Genomic DNA, 18,463 nt, shown 5'->3' on the forward strand with positions numbered 1-18,463 from the left:
TATATATATCGTATAGTATCGATATAAATACGAGCAAGGGTCTGGAAAATAATACCCGCGTATCAGGATGAAAATAGATCGAAGATGAAAAATTCACATCTCGTCATTTTCCCCATATTTACCAAAAGTCGCAATATTAAAAATATTTGAATACGATTTAATTGTTAAAATGACGGAACACGTAATCTCGCATCCCAGAGGCTCCCAGAATCCTCGATTCGCGTATATTCACGCATCGAGCATTCTACATCGGTCAAAACCGTCGTATGCAGTTCCAAACAGGTTCGGGACATGGGTTTCGAACAAAATTTATTGCTACGGTAGCGTTATACAGTGTAACCGTTACACTTGGAACCAACCATTTGTCGTTTGCTGTGCAGTAGCCACAGAGAGAGTGAGAGAGAGAGAAAGAGAGAATGTGTAAACACGTGGACCGTCGACGAAAACCCCTGGAACTGGAAGAAGAGAGAAGGATACATATATATCTCTCTCTTACTCTCATCACCCTATATAAACGAGAAAGAGAGAGAGAGAGATTGAGTATGGTAGAGAGAAACGAACCAGGGGGGGTAGTTGATTTTCGTTCGGGGATGTAGGCGCAGACTCGGTGCAGAAATCGTGTGGGTTTCTATCCCCGCAAGCTATATCCCCAGAATCAGCTGCCAGATTATTCTATTACCGCGTATCAACATGGGGCTTGTTTGGTCTGAAAACACGAGTTCGCCACATTGTTTCAGCCAGATAAAGAATTTAACGTTGGGTAATTAAAAGGAGCTCGGGCCTCGGGGACGAGCACGATAGGCGACGAGTTTGAGGGGGACGAGGGGGGGGGACCGGGGACGAGGGATGAGAGGGGGACGACGAAGACACACCATAAGAAATAAGGAAACTAACTAAAGATGATATGAGAAATCTTTTCTAATTATTCTTATGAGCATTACTTTTTTCTTGTTAATGGGAATAAAACGTGGACGAGAATATTAAATAAAGATAGAAAGAAAAATTGTTCTTTTACTTTGAAATCCCTGATGACGATGACGACGACGACGTCTTCGAAGGCATGGCAACTTACTTCTCGCTTGAAAATCCCTCTTGGGGACGTTTTGTGCCTCCTTAGTTTGATACCTTCTATATATAGTAATCTAAGCTTAACCAAAAGATATTAATGTCGAAGATTCTTTTTTATTTTTCTTTTTGTTGTTATTCTTGTTATTGTTGTAATTATCTTGTACAAGACATAATTGGATTTCATTAATTTTTATGTATCCTTTTTGTATAACGTAGACAAAAATTATACTTTAATATATTGTATGTATATCGTATATTTTTTATTTAATTTGTTTAATATTTTGCAAGAAGATTGTTAAAAATTGATCTATTATTTCTACAATTTGTTATATTCTATATTAATATTTTGTTTTTTTTTTTCAATATTTCTTTGATAATCGATTTGTTTAGGGACGATTTGGGATATTCTAAAAAAAAAAAATACAAATTCGTGTTCACGTGTCTGAACACATATCATACTTCTCTCTCGTTAGAATAATATTGACCTCTGTCGAACTTTACCATATATACGTGTATAACTGAATGATTATATAATACTATTAAACGACACTCTCTCGATGGTACATATTAATCAACGCAACGAAACCTATTATATTACAACATTTGTTAAATATAACATGATTTAAATCATGGAACATAATATATATATATATACGTAGACGTTTATCAATTCGGTAAAACAAGACTATATCTATAGGTATTTACGCGTTAAATTGATGGCGTTTCATCGTAAACAAGTGAAAACATTGATAATAGATTTTTTATTTTTCCCTTTACCCCTCCCCCTCTTCCTCCCCATCACCCCGCTGCTCCTTTACCTTATTGAATTTTTTTCTATTATTTCAGTATAAATCTATTTTCCTATTTTTCTATTTCATCGAACAAAATATAACACATTGTTGTCTACAAGATACATTTTATTGGGAATCATAAATAAAACGGGTTGACCAATAGGAAAAGAAAATAAGCGAAAATAAAATGGGTACATCTCGCAAAACGTTTCTATATACACACACAATATATGTATATATATATATATATGTATATTTATATTTCTTTCTCTCTTTTTCTCTCTTTCTTTCTTTCTTTATGTATTTATATATATATGTATATATGTATATGATTTCTATGTATAACGAAACAGATAGAAATTGTCAGCCGGGAGAATAGCATGGTGTCGACGGCACCAACACCAACACTACCACCATCACCACCATCGCCACAACACAACCGCCGTTGGTCGATTCATCACCGTTGAAACAATAACAATCGACGAGTGCTCGTCGATGCAGTAATTAAAATAAAATTAATTAGATTGGCAACGCGTGAGCGTAACCTTTCGAAGAAGATGGGTGCAACACAGCCGTGGGGGCCTTTTCTATGGCATTGCATATAATGCACTGTTTATTCTTCACTCTCTTCCATAAACACATATTCTCACGTATTCGTATATGTGCATGCATCCTTTATCATTTTTCACTTTGTTGTTTTTTCCATATCTATCTCATGGTTTTTTTTTTTTTTTATATGGATATATAATTTTGTTAAGTTTTCTAGGAATGAATGTGTGAATAAAATAATTAATTAATTAATGAAGATGAAAAAAGAATGATAGTGTTATGAGTATTATAAATATAGGTACATATAAATATATTATATATAATTATAGTTAATTTTGAGGTGGTTGTAGTTTTTTTTTTGTTATATAATTCATGGTTGATGGACAATACACGAATATTTAATTATTAATATAAATTAAGAGAAGAAGGGGTAGGGAAAGTATTGTACATGGTTCGTAAGATCTAATAAACTCGAAATAAAACGATTATTAAATATTATTATAGATTATGTTACAAGTTTGTTACTTTGTGTTCTTTGTATTTAGAAAATAGAGAAAAAAAAAAAAAAGAAAAAGAATAATTGTCCAGGCGTAAAAAAGTTGTTAAGAAATAAATAAGAAAGAAACTTTTGGAAGTATCGTAATAATAGAATTTTTCTTTCTTACATTTATAATTCGTATAAGAAATCCATGGTAACGTTTTTCTCATAGCAGAGCTTAAAGACGTAGAAAATGAGAAGAAAAGAAATAAGTATTAAAAGAGAGTAAGAAAGAGAGAGAAAGACAGAAGGTTAATGCGATTTTGAAAACGTTCGTTTAGAGTTTGATCGATCAATCCTTATCGTCGTAAGGGGGATGATGGTAAAAACTATCGATAACTCCCATCTAACTCCGTAGGTTACGATTATTCATTTATACGTTACTTTCGAGATTTAGTTGGAACCGTTACCACCGGTACGACCAATCAATCCGTTTTCCTTCCGGCGATTCTCTTCTCCCGATTGTGAACATTTCATTAAAATTTCAAAGAAGAATTGTCTTGATCTTCGGGTCCGTTCAGAAAACTTCAACGGGGGTTTTCTTCGCGTCGCCTAAGTTTAACAGGAAGGAAGGAAGGAAGGAAGGAAGGAAGGAAGGATGGTGGTTAGAAGGGTGTGGGTTGGTAAAGGAGGAAAATGTTGGGGTGGGGAGAGGGTTGAAAGGATCAGTGTGCCGATGCCAACGGTGCTTCGAATTTACTTTGACTTTGTCTGGTGCCACGATTCCCACGGGATACTCAACAATATCTAACGCGAAAGCTCTTCCTTCTCTTACTTCTTCATCCTCTCTCTCTCTCTTGTTTCTACTCTAAAAAATCGACGAAAACCTTTTTATTCTTCTTCTTCTTCTTCTTCTTTACGGAATGCTATTAAAGAATCTCTGCACTTAAGGCTCGAACGAACCCGATTGTTTTTTTCTTCATCTTCTTCTTCCTGAGTTTTTATTTTCTTTTCTTTTTTTTCTTGTTTTATCCAACGACCAAGATAGTTCTCTTATCAGGTAGATTTCATTCACTGTCAAAGATTGAACTTTGAACGATTAAATATTGAATTAATTAGGATAACGATCCCATCTTGGGAAAAAGAAAGTTGATTATTGTTTTAATTACTCTCTCGTGACTCGTAGTAATTTGTACGGGTTAATTTAACAATTTGGATAATACCGGAATATGCATTAGATAAATAGTCTCTAAAGTTTTGTTATTTTCTTTTTTCTTTTTTTTCAATAAGTTTTACATAAACGATATTTTTAAACATCAAATAATTGCATGCCAGTTCAGAAAACGAATGTTACTTTTAAGATGACTTTAAATTAAAAAATAAATCAACAAAATGTTAAACGAAATCATTTTATAATTCTATCTTATGGATATAAATAATTATAAACAAAATGTGTGTTTTATAAATTAATTTATATTAATCTAAAATAAATCATAAAATATGAATGATTTCAATTCGTTCACTTATTATTAGTACACTTTCATAATTACTGGTACAGATATGCATAATAATATATTGAAACGTTGTTGTATATATACCTACATATATATATACACATATATACATATACATGTAATAACGATTATTTATTTGTCGTGTTGTTATGCGTTTGCAAAACTGATTTTGCAAGCACGTTGATATCTCAGAGTTTTCGTAGGGTTGCGTTTGCAATAGGACTTATTTATTCGGTAATGATGCACGTGCGGGGCTCCTAAATCCAATAATGATTCAAATACCACGATCAAGGATATGGTTTCTTCTCGCTACGTTATTTCTCTGTCTCTCACATCGTCGTTAATTATATAAACACTCTTTGAAAATCTTGCATCGGTCCATCGTCGGGCTTCAACCAAGCCCCCAACGATTGCCCCTTTCTTTTAAAGGTTTCCGAAAACGTTTTCTTCCCTAAGGAAAATAATTATAAAATTACTTTCTACCTCTTTCGTGGTTTCAAATTCTTCTTCTTCTTCTTTTTTGTTTTTCTCTCTCCTTCTCTCTCTCTACTTTCTTGCCTCTTTGTATTTTTTTAATCCATTTTTTTTTATTTTCTCTTTTCGCATAGTCACGACTTCGTTAGATTGGATTTAACAGATTTACAAATTTAAACAAATTTTTTTTGTCACGTCGGATTAGATGTCACGAATGATACCTATGAAATCAATTTATATATATATATACATATACATATACGTCTCACTCATCGATTGTGTTTTTTTATTTTTTTTTTATTTCGATTTTGTCAATACTTCGATATAAATCCTTTTTTTCGCATTTGTATAAACTAAGGTTACAAATTCTAAATTTTTATATTATAATTATCATTAATATTTTTCGATGAGAGAAATAGCTGAATTCTAATTCGCGTTTGTAATAAATATATGAAAAAGAACAAAAATATTGAGATGAACGTACGATGAATGATTAATTAATTATCCAAAGATGGAAGAGGAATCAGAAATAGAAGGAAAAATTGAAGAAGTAATTGTGGATACAAATGGGACGAAAAGTGAAGAAAAAAAATCGAAAAAGAAGGGTAAATTTCAAATGGATAAATGCATGAAAGATAAGTGGACCTGCGAGGAGAATGCATTATGGCGTATTTATATGAAAACGTAATTGATCCAAATCATTTTCTGTGTGTGTTTATTTGACGACTAGGAACAATAATTTATGTGGGTGTTATATTTGAGATTGTGATGCAAAAAATAATATTCATAATTATTTGTAAATATTTAATTGAAATACTTCGATCGTTTAATTGTTGAATGATCAATATTTAGTTGTTTAAACGACCTTTCAAATTTATGGTTACGTTCAAAAGGCGTAGTTTATATTTCGAAAAGTTTCTACTGTTTTACGTCCCATTTTAAACTCATACAACAAAAAACCCGCTCAAATTTGCTTCGTTTTTTTTTTCACTCCCCTTCTCCATGATAAATTTAAAGATTTAAATTCGACAATACCGAAACACTACCTCGAAAATGATCAATAGTTGCTATTTTATTCTTTTAAATTGTAGTTTTACTGGATAAATGATAATTTACGAATAAATCGGAGGCAACGATAAAAAAAAAAATGAAAATTAATAAAAAGTATATTAATTATTATTGCATTTAATTTAATATGTTGTCACATAAATGTTAAACAAAAAAAAACACGTTTGAAATACGTACGTAGATATATAGAAAGGGAGGAACAATTAGAGAGGGAGGACAAATTCAAGCATAGGAAGGCAGGGAAACTTCCGAAATTACCTCGTATAAAGTCGGTAGAAGAGATAGGAACACCATACAAATGCATGCCATTAAATGCTTTTCAATTCGAAGCTGAAACCGTGCTACCCGATAAGCTAGAACGTTCAAAGATGATCCGAATTTGGAGAAATATGCGTGGGGATCGTACGGTTTGTAAACAATATTATTCAAGTAACATTCAACAAAAATTATTTGGGATATTATAAAAGATAATTAAATGACGATATGAATTATCTATAATCTTTTGCGATTTAAAATTCAAATATCGATGATAGATCAATATTATTTGTTGTTCCGTCTAATTTATGTTTTTTTTTTTTTCTCAACAAGAGAGTGTAATCGATCGATTTACAATTTGGATTTTCATAACAAATAAGATTCTTATTTTTTTTTTTTTTCTTTTGTAATTTCGTATAATATTTATCATATAATCGTATTGAAGTATTTATAAGTTGATGTGATTTAATTTTTTGTTTTATATATAGTATATACGATATAAAAAATATGAATTATTATATAAATTATTTTTGATTTGTCTCGTAGGCTAATATACAAGATTCATTGATCGGAGTTAAATCATTAGGATCAAAAACGGATAACGAAAGATGGCCTAGTGTGTGGCCATGCGATACGCGTGATTTTTTCACGGAAATAGATGAACGCGATAGATTGGAAGAAAATAAAAGGAAGGATATATTTCCTTGCGATAAAATTGAAAAAAATATTGGAGAAAAATTGACGCGTCGATTGAAAGAGGATTTTGCTATGAGAAAAGAATTGGGACACGCGAGATTACCACCGATTTGTTCTCCTAAATTAAACAAATTTTATGTTGATCGTGACGCCGGTGAAAGGCCTGGTTTAGTCGATGGCGATTATGTCATTTTTCAATTATCCTCGAAGAAAAAAGGTGTCAGAGTATACGCCGATGTGTGTCTTCGTGGATTGAAGGGAATGCATTTGGTGGAATTAGGATCTTCTCGAGATCGTCAAAAAACGTGGAAATTTTGTTTCTACCAAGCTGTCGTTGCACTTTTAGCGAAAACTCAATTGAGGTATTATATTCACGTGAACATTTATTTTCATATTAAACGTTAACGATAAATGAAACAAAAAAGAAAAAGAAAAAAAAAAAGATAAGAAAATTCAGGATATTCGCGAGACGCGATTGTCGGTGGTGGTGTCGTTTTGAAAGATTTTTCAATATAAATTTATCGGCTTATTTATCGTACGTGTTTAAAAGAGATTCTCTATTTCAAATTCAAACGTATAGGATAATAATTCAACTAACAAACGGTTTAATTAATACCCGTATAATGTATTATTAAATATATTGGGATTCTCACATTGGGGTACGGGCATTTGTTCGATTTACAATCGAGCAGGGTATAGTTATATCTCGGAAAATGTAACGTTAACACTTATCCCGCTAATTGTTTAGCATCAGTTTCGCGAATATATGTATGTACCTACTAAAAGCCAAACGAATATTATTTCATACTGAATATTATACGAACCGTTGACAAAGCGCCACGTTTAATTAGGTTCATTTGATCGCCCATTAGAATTCAATGAGAGAAATTGATTGGCTGGCTACTATGTAATGTATTTAAACGTTTGATATTTGACTTTACGTTTAAGATATAAGTACGCTTGGAGCGTGAACATCGATTATATTTACGACCACGCCTGGATGCTCTTCACCCATATCGGTTCCATCAATATCAAGGACAAGCAAAGGTTGGACGATATCATTGTATATAATTATAAGTATAGCGTTGAAATAGAATTGATTCAAGAAATGAACGATTTACCAATGATAACTACGATCGATTGGGAATTTGAAGAAAATAATTTCAAAAGGAAAGAATTGTTGAACAGAAAGGAATTGATGAACGTCAAATTAGAAATAGGTTCGGAAAAAATTGTCGACGAATATAAAGGACCTGTTCACAAGGCAACGAAAAATATTGAAGAATGGTTCGACAAATTGCCGATACAATATCGTAATTGTATATTTCGTACGACCAAATATTCATTGGCATTTTGGCAAGATGGTCTTTTCTGGTATTTGTATAATCCTTATAGATGCGATGAATTTGGTTATTGGAACGACGATGGTTACGCTTGTATCATGAAATTTTGTACGAGACAATCATTGAAAAGGCATTTAATCGTATTGTTACTTCGCGCGTATGTTTATGATATTCCGAAATCAAAAATACCGATTCCTGAATATGTAGAACCAATTCAAGTTGATCAGGATGATAAGGAAGTTAGGAAAATTGATGAAAGAGTAGAAGCAGAAGAAGAAATACCAGATGAAACAGTGGAAATTGTGGAAGAACAAAGAAAAGAAGAAACAATTATAAAAGAAGACAAAACTGAATCCAAAACCGAATCCAAAACTGAATCCAAAACTGAATCCAAAAAAGACGTATTTACGATTCAAATCTATCAAATGATTTATCACTGCTGCCAATTAAACAATCTTAAATTACTCGAACGCAAAGCAAAAGTAGCAACGCATCGTGTAAAAAGAAAAACAATCGACGATTGTCCATTCGATCCATTGGATTGGAGAGATCCATGTACGATCGAGCAAGAAGAAGGTGATGTTAAAGATGAAATAGAAAAACCAACGTGGTTAAAATTATTTAAGATGTCTTGGGCTAAATGCGGACCGTCGGCAAGGAAAAAATCATCCGGCAAAGATGTTGGATCAATTCCAAGAATGCGTTGGCATCAGTATCAAGTCGAAGAATCAAACAAATTATTTTCCTTATGGGGTGAACTTCACATAACCGACGGTATGTTCGATAGAGAGAACCGTGGCTTCCAGGCTTACGCTTGTTACGTTGTTTGCGCTGGTATGACAAGGATTATGGCACCGGAATATTGGAGTTCTAAGACTCTCGATGTAATAATCATGTGCGGTGACAGATATTACACATTAAGCAAATTGGAAGCTGAATTTAAATCAACTAAACCAGAATACAGTCATGTCAGTTGTTGGGACAGATATCTAATGAGTCATTTCAAAATAGGTGATACAATGTTCGAAGCTAATGTTTTACCAGCCATTTGTGGTAGACTTTATACTAAAAATAACAAACATCTTTGGCAATCTTTAGAACAAATGTTTATGAAATATCACTTTGGGATATTGACTTGCGAAAGTTATTGTCTCGGTGTGTTCAAATTTTGCGGTGCTTATTACATGTGCGACGTTAATTCATTCGGGCCACCGTTGTTTCAATACGGCGAAGGTGCAGCTTATTTATTAAGAGCAACATATTTTTATAAATTCATGATCGTTCTTATCCTAACTATAAGCTCACCAGAATGCAGTAGATTTTCTCTTAATCCGATTGAGATACTCAAAGTTGTTGACATTAATACTACAGGACCTGCCGATTTACCTATCGGCAAACCGAAAAGAACTGATTACAGGGGTAAGAGAAATAAAATTGTATGTCCTTATGACGAGGATAAAAAAAGACAAATGAGAAAATGGAAGATTAGAAGAGCGGAAGAAAGGAAAACTATCGATAAAACGTGCTGTAAGACTGAAGATGATGCTTGAATTGAACAACATTTTGTAACTATATTATTTACGTATGTTAATCTCGTAAACAAAATTCTTTATTTCTGTAAACTTGATATTGAAAAACAAAAGAAGTAAAGTTAAATAAATATAATTAATTATTTAGCAGGTTTTCGGACAAGTGAATAAACACAATTGTTAATTATCCAGCATAATAATAATAATAATAATAATTAATAATTAATAATTGTGTTATATTAACTTGTACACAAGTCTGTTAAATTATTATTATATTAAAATATAAATGCGAAAATAAATGATAGATAAGCTGATAGTCTTTAGGTTTCAATATAATATCATCGTGGATCTTATTAAATGTGTACAACCCAGCGTGACTTAGTTTCTAATCGCCCTAAGGGTTTTTGTACTAGTATAGGAACTTGCCTAAAACTTACCTTTCACTGAACTAGCACTCAGCAATATCTTTGGCACTCCTATAGGAAGTTACTTTTACGTATACGTAGGTGTACGTATATGTTATTATTACTTTGTAAAATCTGTTAATTCGTGGAATAACCAGTTAAATCCTGAAGTAGCTATACTGATTTATTAAAGGATGAGAGAATGCAGAATTGCATACTTCAATTAAGTAATATACCGATGACATATATATATGAATCTAAACCTAGATATACCTATATACTTTCCGATTCATATATAAAAACAATATTCTATATGTGATATTTAAAATAAAATTAAAAAGGGAAAGAAGAGAAAGATTTAACAGAAAAAAGAAAAAAGAACTTTTCTACACACGAGCGACATATTTTTTAAGTATTATATTAAATAGATATATAGATAATAAAAAAAAAAAATTGAAATCTTATTATCTGTTAGATGCAATAATTTATTTCGTTTATACACATTCATCGTTAGCCATATTTACAGGTAATATTTACATTCTACTTTCCGTATTTACAGGCTTCCCCCGATTGAGAATAAAAGTCTATTTTTGGTGGCTTCGATGGCGACGCTTGGTTGGGAAAAAGAAAAAAAAAACACAGAAATAACAAAAAGAAAAAAAAAAAGATTTTGAATAAAATCCATTAGCGACTACGCGACTTCCAAATCCGAACTGTCAGTTTCTTGTTCGTGTTGTTGCTGTTGTTGCTGTTGCTGCTGATGCTGCTGTTGTTGCTGTTGCTGCTGTTGTTGTTGCTGTTGCTGTTGCTGTTGTCTGGTCAAGGCCAAATGATCGGTAACCCTAATCGATGCAGTCGATACTCCATCCTCGTTGTGTTGACGTTGTTCCAGCTGGAGTTTTCTCATGCGTTCTTGTTCCTCGCGTTTTTGTTTGCGCCACTTGGCACGACGATTCTTGAACCATACCTAGAACACGGATTGCTTTATGAAGGAAGCCCACCGATGGACGATTGCATTTGCATTTGTGGGTATTCCCGAACGAATCCCGTTCAGATAGAAAGAGAGAGAGAGAGAGAGAGACGAAGATCGTTTTAAGATTGAAAATGATAGTCGTGCAATATACAGCGCCCTAACCGATTCAACCCTCGAACACCCTTTTCGATCACCCCTCCGTTCCACGAATATTCCCTTCCACGTATATAAATACATGCATACACTACCGGCATAAAGTTTATAATCGTTTGCTAATTTTCATTAATATTATTTCGTTAATATATAAATCAACGTTATCAACAGAAATTGAATTAACTTTTAAGAGAGATTTCAATATTTTCTTATATTTATATAATTATTTTTTGTTTATAATTCATACGTTCAGTTTATGAAAATACTCGGTATGTATGATACTTTCCCATTGGGATATTTTTCTAAATTCTTTTACGAGAAGCATCAATAAATTTTTAAGTAGAAATGCTCGATAAATTAATAAATACAATTTTTGAAATATGTTTTGTACTAACGTTAATGATCAATTTATAAAGTAAAATATTTATTCCTTGATAAAGAAAAATGATGAGTCAGTATTTTTCTAATAAAAAAATCTACTGTGGTTATATTACAAAGGTATTGATTTTTTCTTATATATAAATATCATGTTTCTTTTGAATTTACTTAAAGATTATCAATCTTTTTGCCGATAGTGTGTATATATCTTCGATTAATCACACAATTATCTTAAAATCATAGGTAATATAGCGCGCGCGCGCGTTTACTTACAAATAATGATAATCATAATGGCACATTGCCAAAAGGAAAAACTAAATAGTAAAACAGGCTGGTACTGTGTTTTCGACGTACGCTACACATCCGTAGAAAAGAATTTTAATAACAGTTAAATCGTTATGTGTTTTATACCCGAATACAAAAACGAGAAAGATAGAAAGAGAAAAGAGAGAAAGAGAAAAAGAGACAGAGAGAGAGAGAGAGAGATGAAGGTACTACCTACTACATAATATGCAACTGGGAAGAATATATCATCAAAGTTTCAAACGTAAAAAATTATGCAAACGAGGAGAACTGTTTTGTATATTGCATTATTCAAACGCGTGCAACATGGAAGATTAATTTTGCTCATAATCCTGTCGTCTACTTTTTCATTATCATCTCCGAAAAGTTTTTCACGCCGAGGTTCAAGCGTGAAGCAAACACGAACAGTTCCTATCTTTTTCTCCCTTTCATTCTCTCTACCCCCCACCCACCCACCCACCCCTTCACCTCTAACTCACTCATTCTCTCTCTCTCTCTCCCTCTCTTTTTAACGACACCCTTTTTAAAAAGTATCTTCTAGTTAGGAGAATAATTGCTCGGGGCATCTAGCACGTAGAGAGCATTTCATTTCATCCATTAATGTGTGTACTCGAATTGACGATGATTCTTAACGAGGGGGCTGACGAAAGATCAAACGGCCCACATTTGGAAATCACCATTTGTCCCTTACGCCTGTCCGAATAGATTTGCAAGCTTACGTGTGTACGACAATCGATATCTATATTACATTTAGAAAGGTTACATTTCTTTTTCTCGAAGAAATATACCATTAACAAATTGTTTTTTTTTCCTTTTTCTTTCTTCTTTCTTCTTTCTTCTTGTCTACATTTAACCAAAGTAAAATGTAGTACCTCAACGAAGACGCGAACGAATTTTATATCGAACAAAAGAATATATATATATAGAATTGTTATATTAACAGAGAGACAGGGGGTGTTAATTTACAAATGTTGTCAAAATACAATTTTCCAAATATTTCAAACGAAGTATTTTGTCCGTCGACAAAATACGTTGATTATTAAATCAATCTTACATAAATTAAACGTATTTATTTAATATCTTTCATCAATTTTTATCGTATTATATATTGACGTTTTAAAAATAATACTTATCGGTCTCTAAAATGTAATAACAAAGAAATCCTAAAAGAAAAACACAATGACAAATATTATCGAAGAAAATAAAGTCAGCGAGAGTAATCAGCGATGGTTGGTGGTGTTCAAAGTGTTAATGGACGGATGATGAATGAATCCTAGGAAAGTAAACGATGATAGGAATGGAAAAAAGAAAGAACAAGAAAAGAACAAGTCAAGAAAAAGGTGGAAATAATCTAAGAAGATCCGTCCCGTCGTGCCTGGTGCTTTATTCGTATCTTGGAAATAAGCGTGGAATCGTCTCGTAGGAACAAACAAAAATTCCCTTCTTACTTTCTTCAAACATGAGAATACTCGAATAGTCTGTGTTCCCATTTGGCCGTGTGTCCTTTTCTCTTATGGGTCCCCTTCTCCCTCGTCATTTCTCTCGTCTCCTGTTTCATCTCCTTCTCTTCTTCCTTTTTTTTTCTTATATATTCGTCTTGTTCTATGCATCAAAAGTCGCTTTCCTACTAATTCCGTGCAAACACGTACTAAAACGTAAAACGTTAGGCTAGCTAGCTAGCTAGCTGGCTTGCTTGCTTGCTTGCTTGCTTGTTGCGGCAGGTGCAACTCAGGTATATGTTGTTTCTAAATCTTTAAAGACTCTCAAGACGAAGGATTCTCTTTGTCAAAGCCGACTACGTGGGTGGGCTCACGGTGGCCGGCTCGAGTGTGAATGACTTTACGATAGCTTTAGCGTACGTTATTTCGGTACAAATTGTTTGTCATGAACTTCAAACGTTTCACATTTGTTCAAATATCTTCTTTTAATGTTAAACTCTTATTTAAAATATTATTCGATATTCCCTTCTATTTCCCGTCATTTTTTATTATTACTCTCTCTCTCTCTCTCTCTCTCTCTCTCTCTCTCTCTCTCTCTCTCTTCAACTCTTACCGTCGGATTAGAACAATATTTTTCTTCGTGTGTTTAACATCGTTTACTTATTGTTAGATTTCCTTTTTTTTCCTCTCTTTCTCTCGCGAGATTTTGACTCGAATCAATTAATTGAATAAATAAAAATTGTTCTGTGTGTGTGTGTGTGAACGAGATCGAGTGAGTAATAAGGGGTAGGGGTAGGGGTGGCAAAGCAGAGAAGAAAAAAAGAATATTACTTACTATAGAGTGTGATACTCAATATGTGTGTCAACGTTAACTCAGAAAACACATAAACTCTTTCAATACATTGTAAGTACACAGAGAAAATCGTAATGTGTTCTCTCTCTCTCTCTCTCTCTCTCTCTTTCTATCTATCTATCTCTCTCTTTCTCTTGTAAACCATTATGAGTGTGAATGTATGTGTGACACGCGTAGACACACACGTAATTATAGCTGTGATCGAAGCAAACACATTATCGGGTAAAGCTTTTAATCTAGCAACCAGCAGCAAACTTGTTGGTTTAAGTTGCTCCATATGCGATAAATAATCTCCCACTCGCTAAATTTTAATAGACGCATTAAAATATTATTGGCTTTTGTCCATTATAATATCAAACAAAGGAAACGCAGTGGCTGCCACCGTGTTCACGTATACTTAGGCTCGTCGTAACACTGGGGATGATGATGGACCGTAAAGTTTGTCGACGTTACAAATTGTGCGTGCAGCCCCTCAACCGTATACGGATGTTCCCAATGTTTGTCTCTTCGAAACCCAATATTCAAAGTAATTTGTCTATCAGGCATGATTTACCATCATTTAAATACTATTTTTTGTGTATCCTACCTGTCACTAATACTTCATTATCTCATATTTTATATACATAGAAAATATTGACAATCCAATAATCGAAATAATTTGTCTATCAAGTTTGATTTACCATCGTTTAAATAATACTTTTTAATAATCCTAATCTATTATCACTGATAATATAATTAATTCTCTCGTATTTTATTTATATACGTAAAAAAAATATCTCGATCACAACGCGCGCGATGGTATATTAGTATTAATATAATAATTATTAGAATATTATTATATGATCTCTTTTGAGGAATCAAACAATAAGATTTCGTTTTTCTATACGTTTTTTTTCTCTATATTTGAATGATCACATAGATAAAATAAAAAAGAAACTCACCTCGATTCTTTCTTCCTTGAGATCAACTTGAAGTGCCAATTGTTCTCTAAGCAACACGTCAGGATAATGAGTTTTATCAAAAGTAGCCTCCAATTGTTCCAATTGTTCTTCGGTAAATATCGTCCGATGACGACGTTTCCTTTTCGTCATTGGACCAACACCTGGCGTGCTTGGATTCATTTGATAAGGATGACCAGCGTGATAAAACGTTGGTTGCCCATGAAGGGATACTCCAGCTGCAGCCATAGCAGCTACGTATTGTCCTGGATATAAGGCAGGATATGCGGCGGCTAAAACACAACGAACATACAGTTTTTTTTTTCATTATATAATATACACAATACACAATAATTATATATATCACAAATAATTAATATATATTAATAAAAAATGACAATAGTATTTTTTTTCATATAATAGAAAAACTTTGGATATTTCATATATAAATAAACACAACGAACCATTATTTTTTTAATAACGAAAATATTGACATTACTTATTGACCAATTTTTAATAATTATCACAATATTTTACAGATTACTAAGAATACTCTATAAAAATAGAATTATTCTAATACAATTTATTCGATTAATAAAAATGTAAAAGATAAACCCATTTTTTTACTGTTTAAAATATAGTAAACACGGAGTGATGAAAAGGGAGAAACCGACGGGAGTTCCCATTTGATGGTTGCAAAAGGATGAAAAAGCGAACGAACACGAGCTCGATCCCGTGGGACGTTTTAGTTTAAAATCTCGCAACAACAACAAAAAAAAGAAAAAAAGCTTCTTAGACGCGACGTCTCGCGCATAAAAATGCACGAAGGGTGAATTTCAGCTTTTATCGAACTTCCTCTCTATTTCTATCTCTCTCTCTATCTCTCTACTTCTATTTTTTCTTCTTCTATCTTTTATCACATCGTCGTTTTTCTCTCGTATAGTTTTTTCTCTCTTTCTTTCTTTCTCAAGCTCCGGACAGGATTGCAAGAGGAGGCAAATCATTCGTGCGTGATTGAAACGGATTTCAGCACGCGCATCCCCAACAAGAGCAGAGACTACTCGCAAGACTCTTTGCCTCGTGGAAATACTTAAAGCCCTCCAGGCATAAAGGAAATTTCGGTACGAGAAGCGTCGAGCCTCAAGGGATTTGCACGTCGTCGTTCTTTCCTTTTCTTCTTTTTTTCTTTCTCTCTCTCTCTCTCTCTCTCTCTCTCTTTCTCTATTTTTCTTTCTTTTATTTTTTTTTTTTCTCAACTCGTGACCAAAAGATAGAAGATCGCTTCGTTTCAACGCGCATTAATAAAGTAAAACACGAATTAAGATTTGTCTCGCGATCATGGTTTTTGTTTTTTTCTTTTTTTTTTTTTATTTTATTTCTTTCTTATTTTATAAATATAATTTCTCGTAGATAAAAATGTAGAGTACAAATTATGCGATCAAGATTTGAACGAAACGTAAGTATTTATTTAAAGGGGGCCGGGGGGGGGTATATGATTAAATTAACGAGACAAAATTGTGTGGTGTATGTTTGTTTTAAAATATGATAAGGTGATTAAAACACACACCAAAAAAATCCGCCGATGTGAAGGCCAAATGATGAAGCTGTTGTTGAAGAGGGTGTATGGTTGTTGTCCTTGATGGCGAACCGACGCTTTCCGGATTCTGTATCATAGAGTTTAAGCTCGTAGTACTGGTAGGAGGTATATTAGCGATTGGTCTAGGTGCTAGAATACTGTCTATGGTAAATAGAGAGGTTGGCGAAGACATGGTAGCTGAGGAACTTGGCCTTGAGATTTCTCGAGGTCGATAACCGGCTTCTTCCGAACTCACTGGACTCCTGGAGAACGTTCTTTCACGTGACTCCACTTCGTGTCGCCTCGAGGATGCGTGATTTTGTGCATCGTGATTTTTTAATTTGTGTTGTGCTGGACCTTCCGGTGAATAATTGTATAAATAACGATGATTGTAACCGGATATACCGGGACCATCTTGAAGAGGACTCGATGGTTCCGTCATCGGTGAACGTGATCTTGGTGAATCACCAGCATAAATACTTTCTACCATGTTACGTGATTTGATATTGCTCGTCTTCTTCTTCTTCTACTTCTTCTATTTCTTCTTCTACTTCTTCTTTATCTTCACAAGTATTAGACAGTAGTAGAAACGAAAGAAATTTTTCCTTTATTGGAAGTACAAATATCACAGTATTCGAACTACCAAACTCACGATTAAACTTTTCAAGAATCCCTCTCTCCGAGTGTAATATGTTCGAAGGATAATTCGAAATTAATCATCAACGATCTTGATTCAGAGAGAGAAGAAGAAGATTATAGATACACCACTAATCTACACATAATTAATTAACAATAATCTCGAATATTATCGATCGTTAGATCACAACAAGTACTTGGTAACACCACGATCAGCCATTGTCGTAATTTTCTTTTTATCATCGCGCACTTATCTCATCGTCATATTATTACGATCGTAACAAAAATTAATATTGTCGCATACGATACAATAATAATAATAATAATAATAATAATAAAACCCCAGATATAAATCGACGATTAAACCAACAAAAAAATTAAATCTATACTTTCCCTAATATATAAACAAATATATAAATATGTTTTTCTCGACGATATCGAACACGAAAATGGAGGTTGGGTGAAAATATTATAATGCAAAAACAAAAAAACAGGAAAAGAACCGAACCGAATCGAATCGATGGGGAAAAAAAGTAAACTATTGATACGATAGATACGTTAAAATAAGTAAAGTTCGATATTTAGAAGTTTGATGACACGCGTGGATGTTATGTGACATCGCGGTGATAAAAGATACGACTGTGATTCGACTTCGGTGCGCGCGGTGACCTCTGTGGTGGTTGCGTTCGTGTCCCTCACCGTAGGACGTAGAGACGAGAGCCACCCCCGAGTTGAGCTGAACCGCGGGGATAGAGACACCCTCCGATTTCCACGTTCAACGTTTCTACAATCGGGGCGTGGCTCTTTCAGGCTCCACCACTTTTCCACCACCCTGGTTCACGAAGCGTTCTCTTCTTCCTTTCCTCCCGTCATCCCTCTACTCCTCCTTCTGCATCCCCTTCGATTCCACAGTTCCAACAAGAGAGAGAGGGAAACAGTGAGAGAAGGGGGGAGGGAGGGAGAGGGAGAGAAAGAGAATATCAGGATTACGGAGAGGACGGAAGAGGAGATGCAATATCGTGGTGATATTGGTGTAGGTAGGGGT

The 18,463-nt window shown here is 33.7% G+C and overlaps 2 protein-coding genes across 2 annotated transcripts; one reads left to right on the top strand and one right to left on the bottom strand.

The window, feature by feature from the left end:
- The first annotated feature begins 5,385 nt into the window (after positions 1 to 5,385).
- Positions 5,386 to 9,786, top strand: LOC106788151. Its single transcript, XM_014751153.1, has 5 exons — positions 5,386 to 5,558; positions 6,124 to 6,349; positions 6,744 to 7,255; positions 7,842 to 8,421; positions 8,581 to 9,786. The coding sequence occupies exons 1-5, from the start codon at positions 5,386 to 5,388 to the stop codon at positions 9,784 to 9,786; spliced, it is 2,697 nt and encodes an 898-aa protein (XP_014606639.1).
- Positions 9,787 to 10,655: 869 nt separating this feature from the next.
- On the bottom strand, positions 10,656 to 17,587 carry LOC106788181 (homeobox protein goosecoid). Its single transcript, XM_014751201.1, has 3 exons — positions 16,774 to 17,587; positions 15,210 to 15,499; positions 10,656 to 11,136 (listed from the first exon to the last, which is right to left on the bottom strand). Exons 1-3 carry the CDS (start codon positions 17,270 to 17,272, stop codon positions 10,861 to 10,863), a joined length of 1,065 nt encoding a protein of 354 aa, XP_014606687.1. The 5' UTR covers positions 17,273 to 17,587; the 3' UTR covers positions 10,656 to 10,860.
- Between the last annotated feature and the right edge of the window lie 876 nt (positions 17,588 to 18,463).

This window comes from Polistes canadensis, unplaced genomic scaffold, assembly GCF_001313835.1.
Source record: "Polistes canadensis isolate GaletaPanama2010 unplaced genomic scaffold, ASM131383v1 scaffold_128, whole genome shotgun sequence".
In the NCBI taxonomy this organism is placed as follows: Eukaryota; Metazoa; Arthropoda; class Insecta; order Hymenoptera; family Vespidae; genus Polistes; species Polistes canadensis.

What these genes read in the sequence shown, in the direction of transcription:
- LOC106788181 (XM_014751201.1), bottom strand. Translation starts at nt 17,272, where the DNA reads ATGGTAGAAAGTATTTATGCTGGTGATTCACCAAGATCACGTTCACCG. An exon ending in CACATCGGCGGATTTTTTTG is followed by an intron (nt 15,500 to 16,773) that starts GTGTGTGTTTTA and finishes GTTGTGTTTTAG; the next exon opens with CCGCCGCATATCCTGCCTTA. An exon ending in TCAAGGAAGAAAGAATCGAG is followed by an intron (nt 11,137 to 15,209) that starts GTGAGTTTCTTT and finishes TCCGTGTTCTAG; the next exon opens with GTATGGTTCAAGAATCGTCG.
- LOC106788151 (XM_014751153.1), top strand. Translation starts at nt 5,386, where the DNA reads ATGGAAGAGGAATCAGAAATAGAAGGAAAAATTGAAGAAGTAATTGTG. An exon ending in ATATGCGTGGGGATCGTACG is followed by an intron (nt 6,350 to 6,743) that starts GTTTGTAAACAA and finishes TTTGTCTCGTAG; the next exon opens with GCTAATATACAAGATTCATT. An exon ending in ATGATATTCCGAAATCAAAA is followed by an intron (nt 8,422 to 8,580) that starts ATACCGATTCCT and finishes ATAAAAGAAGAC; the next exon opens with AAAACTGAATCCAAAACCGA.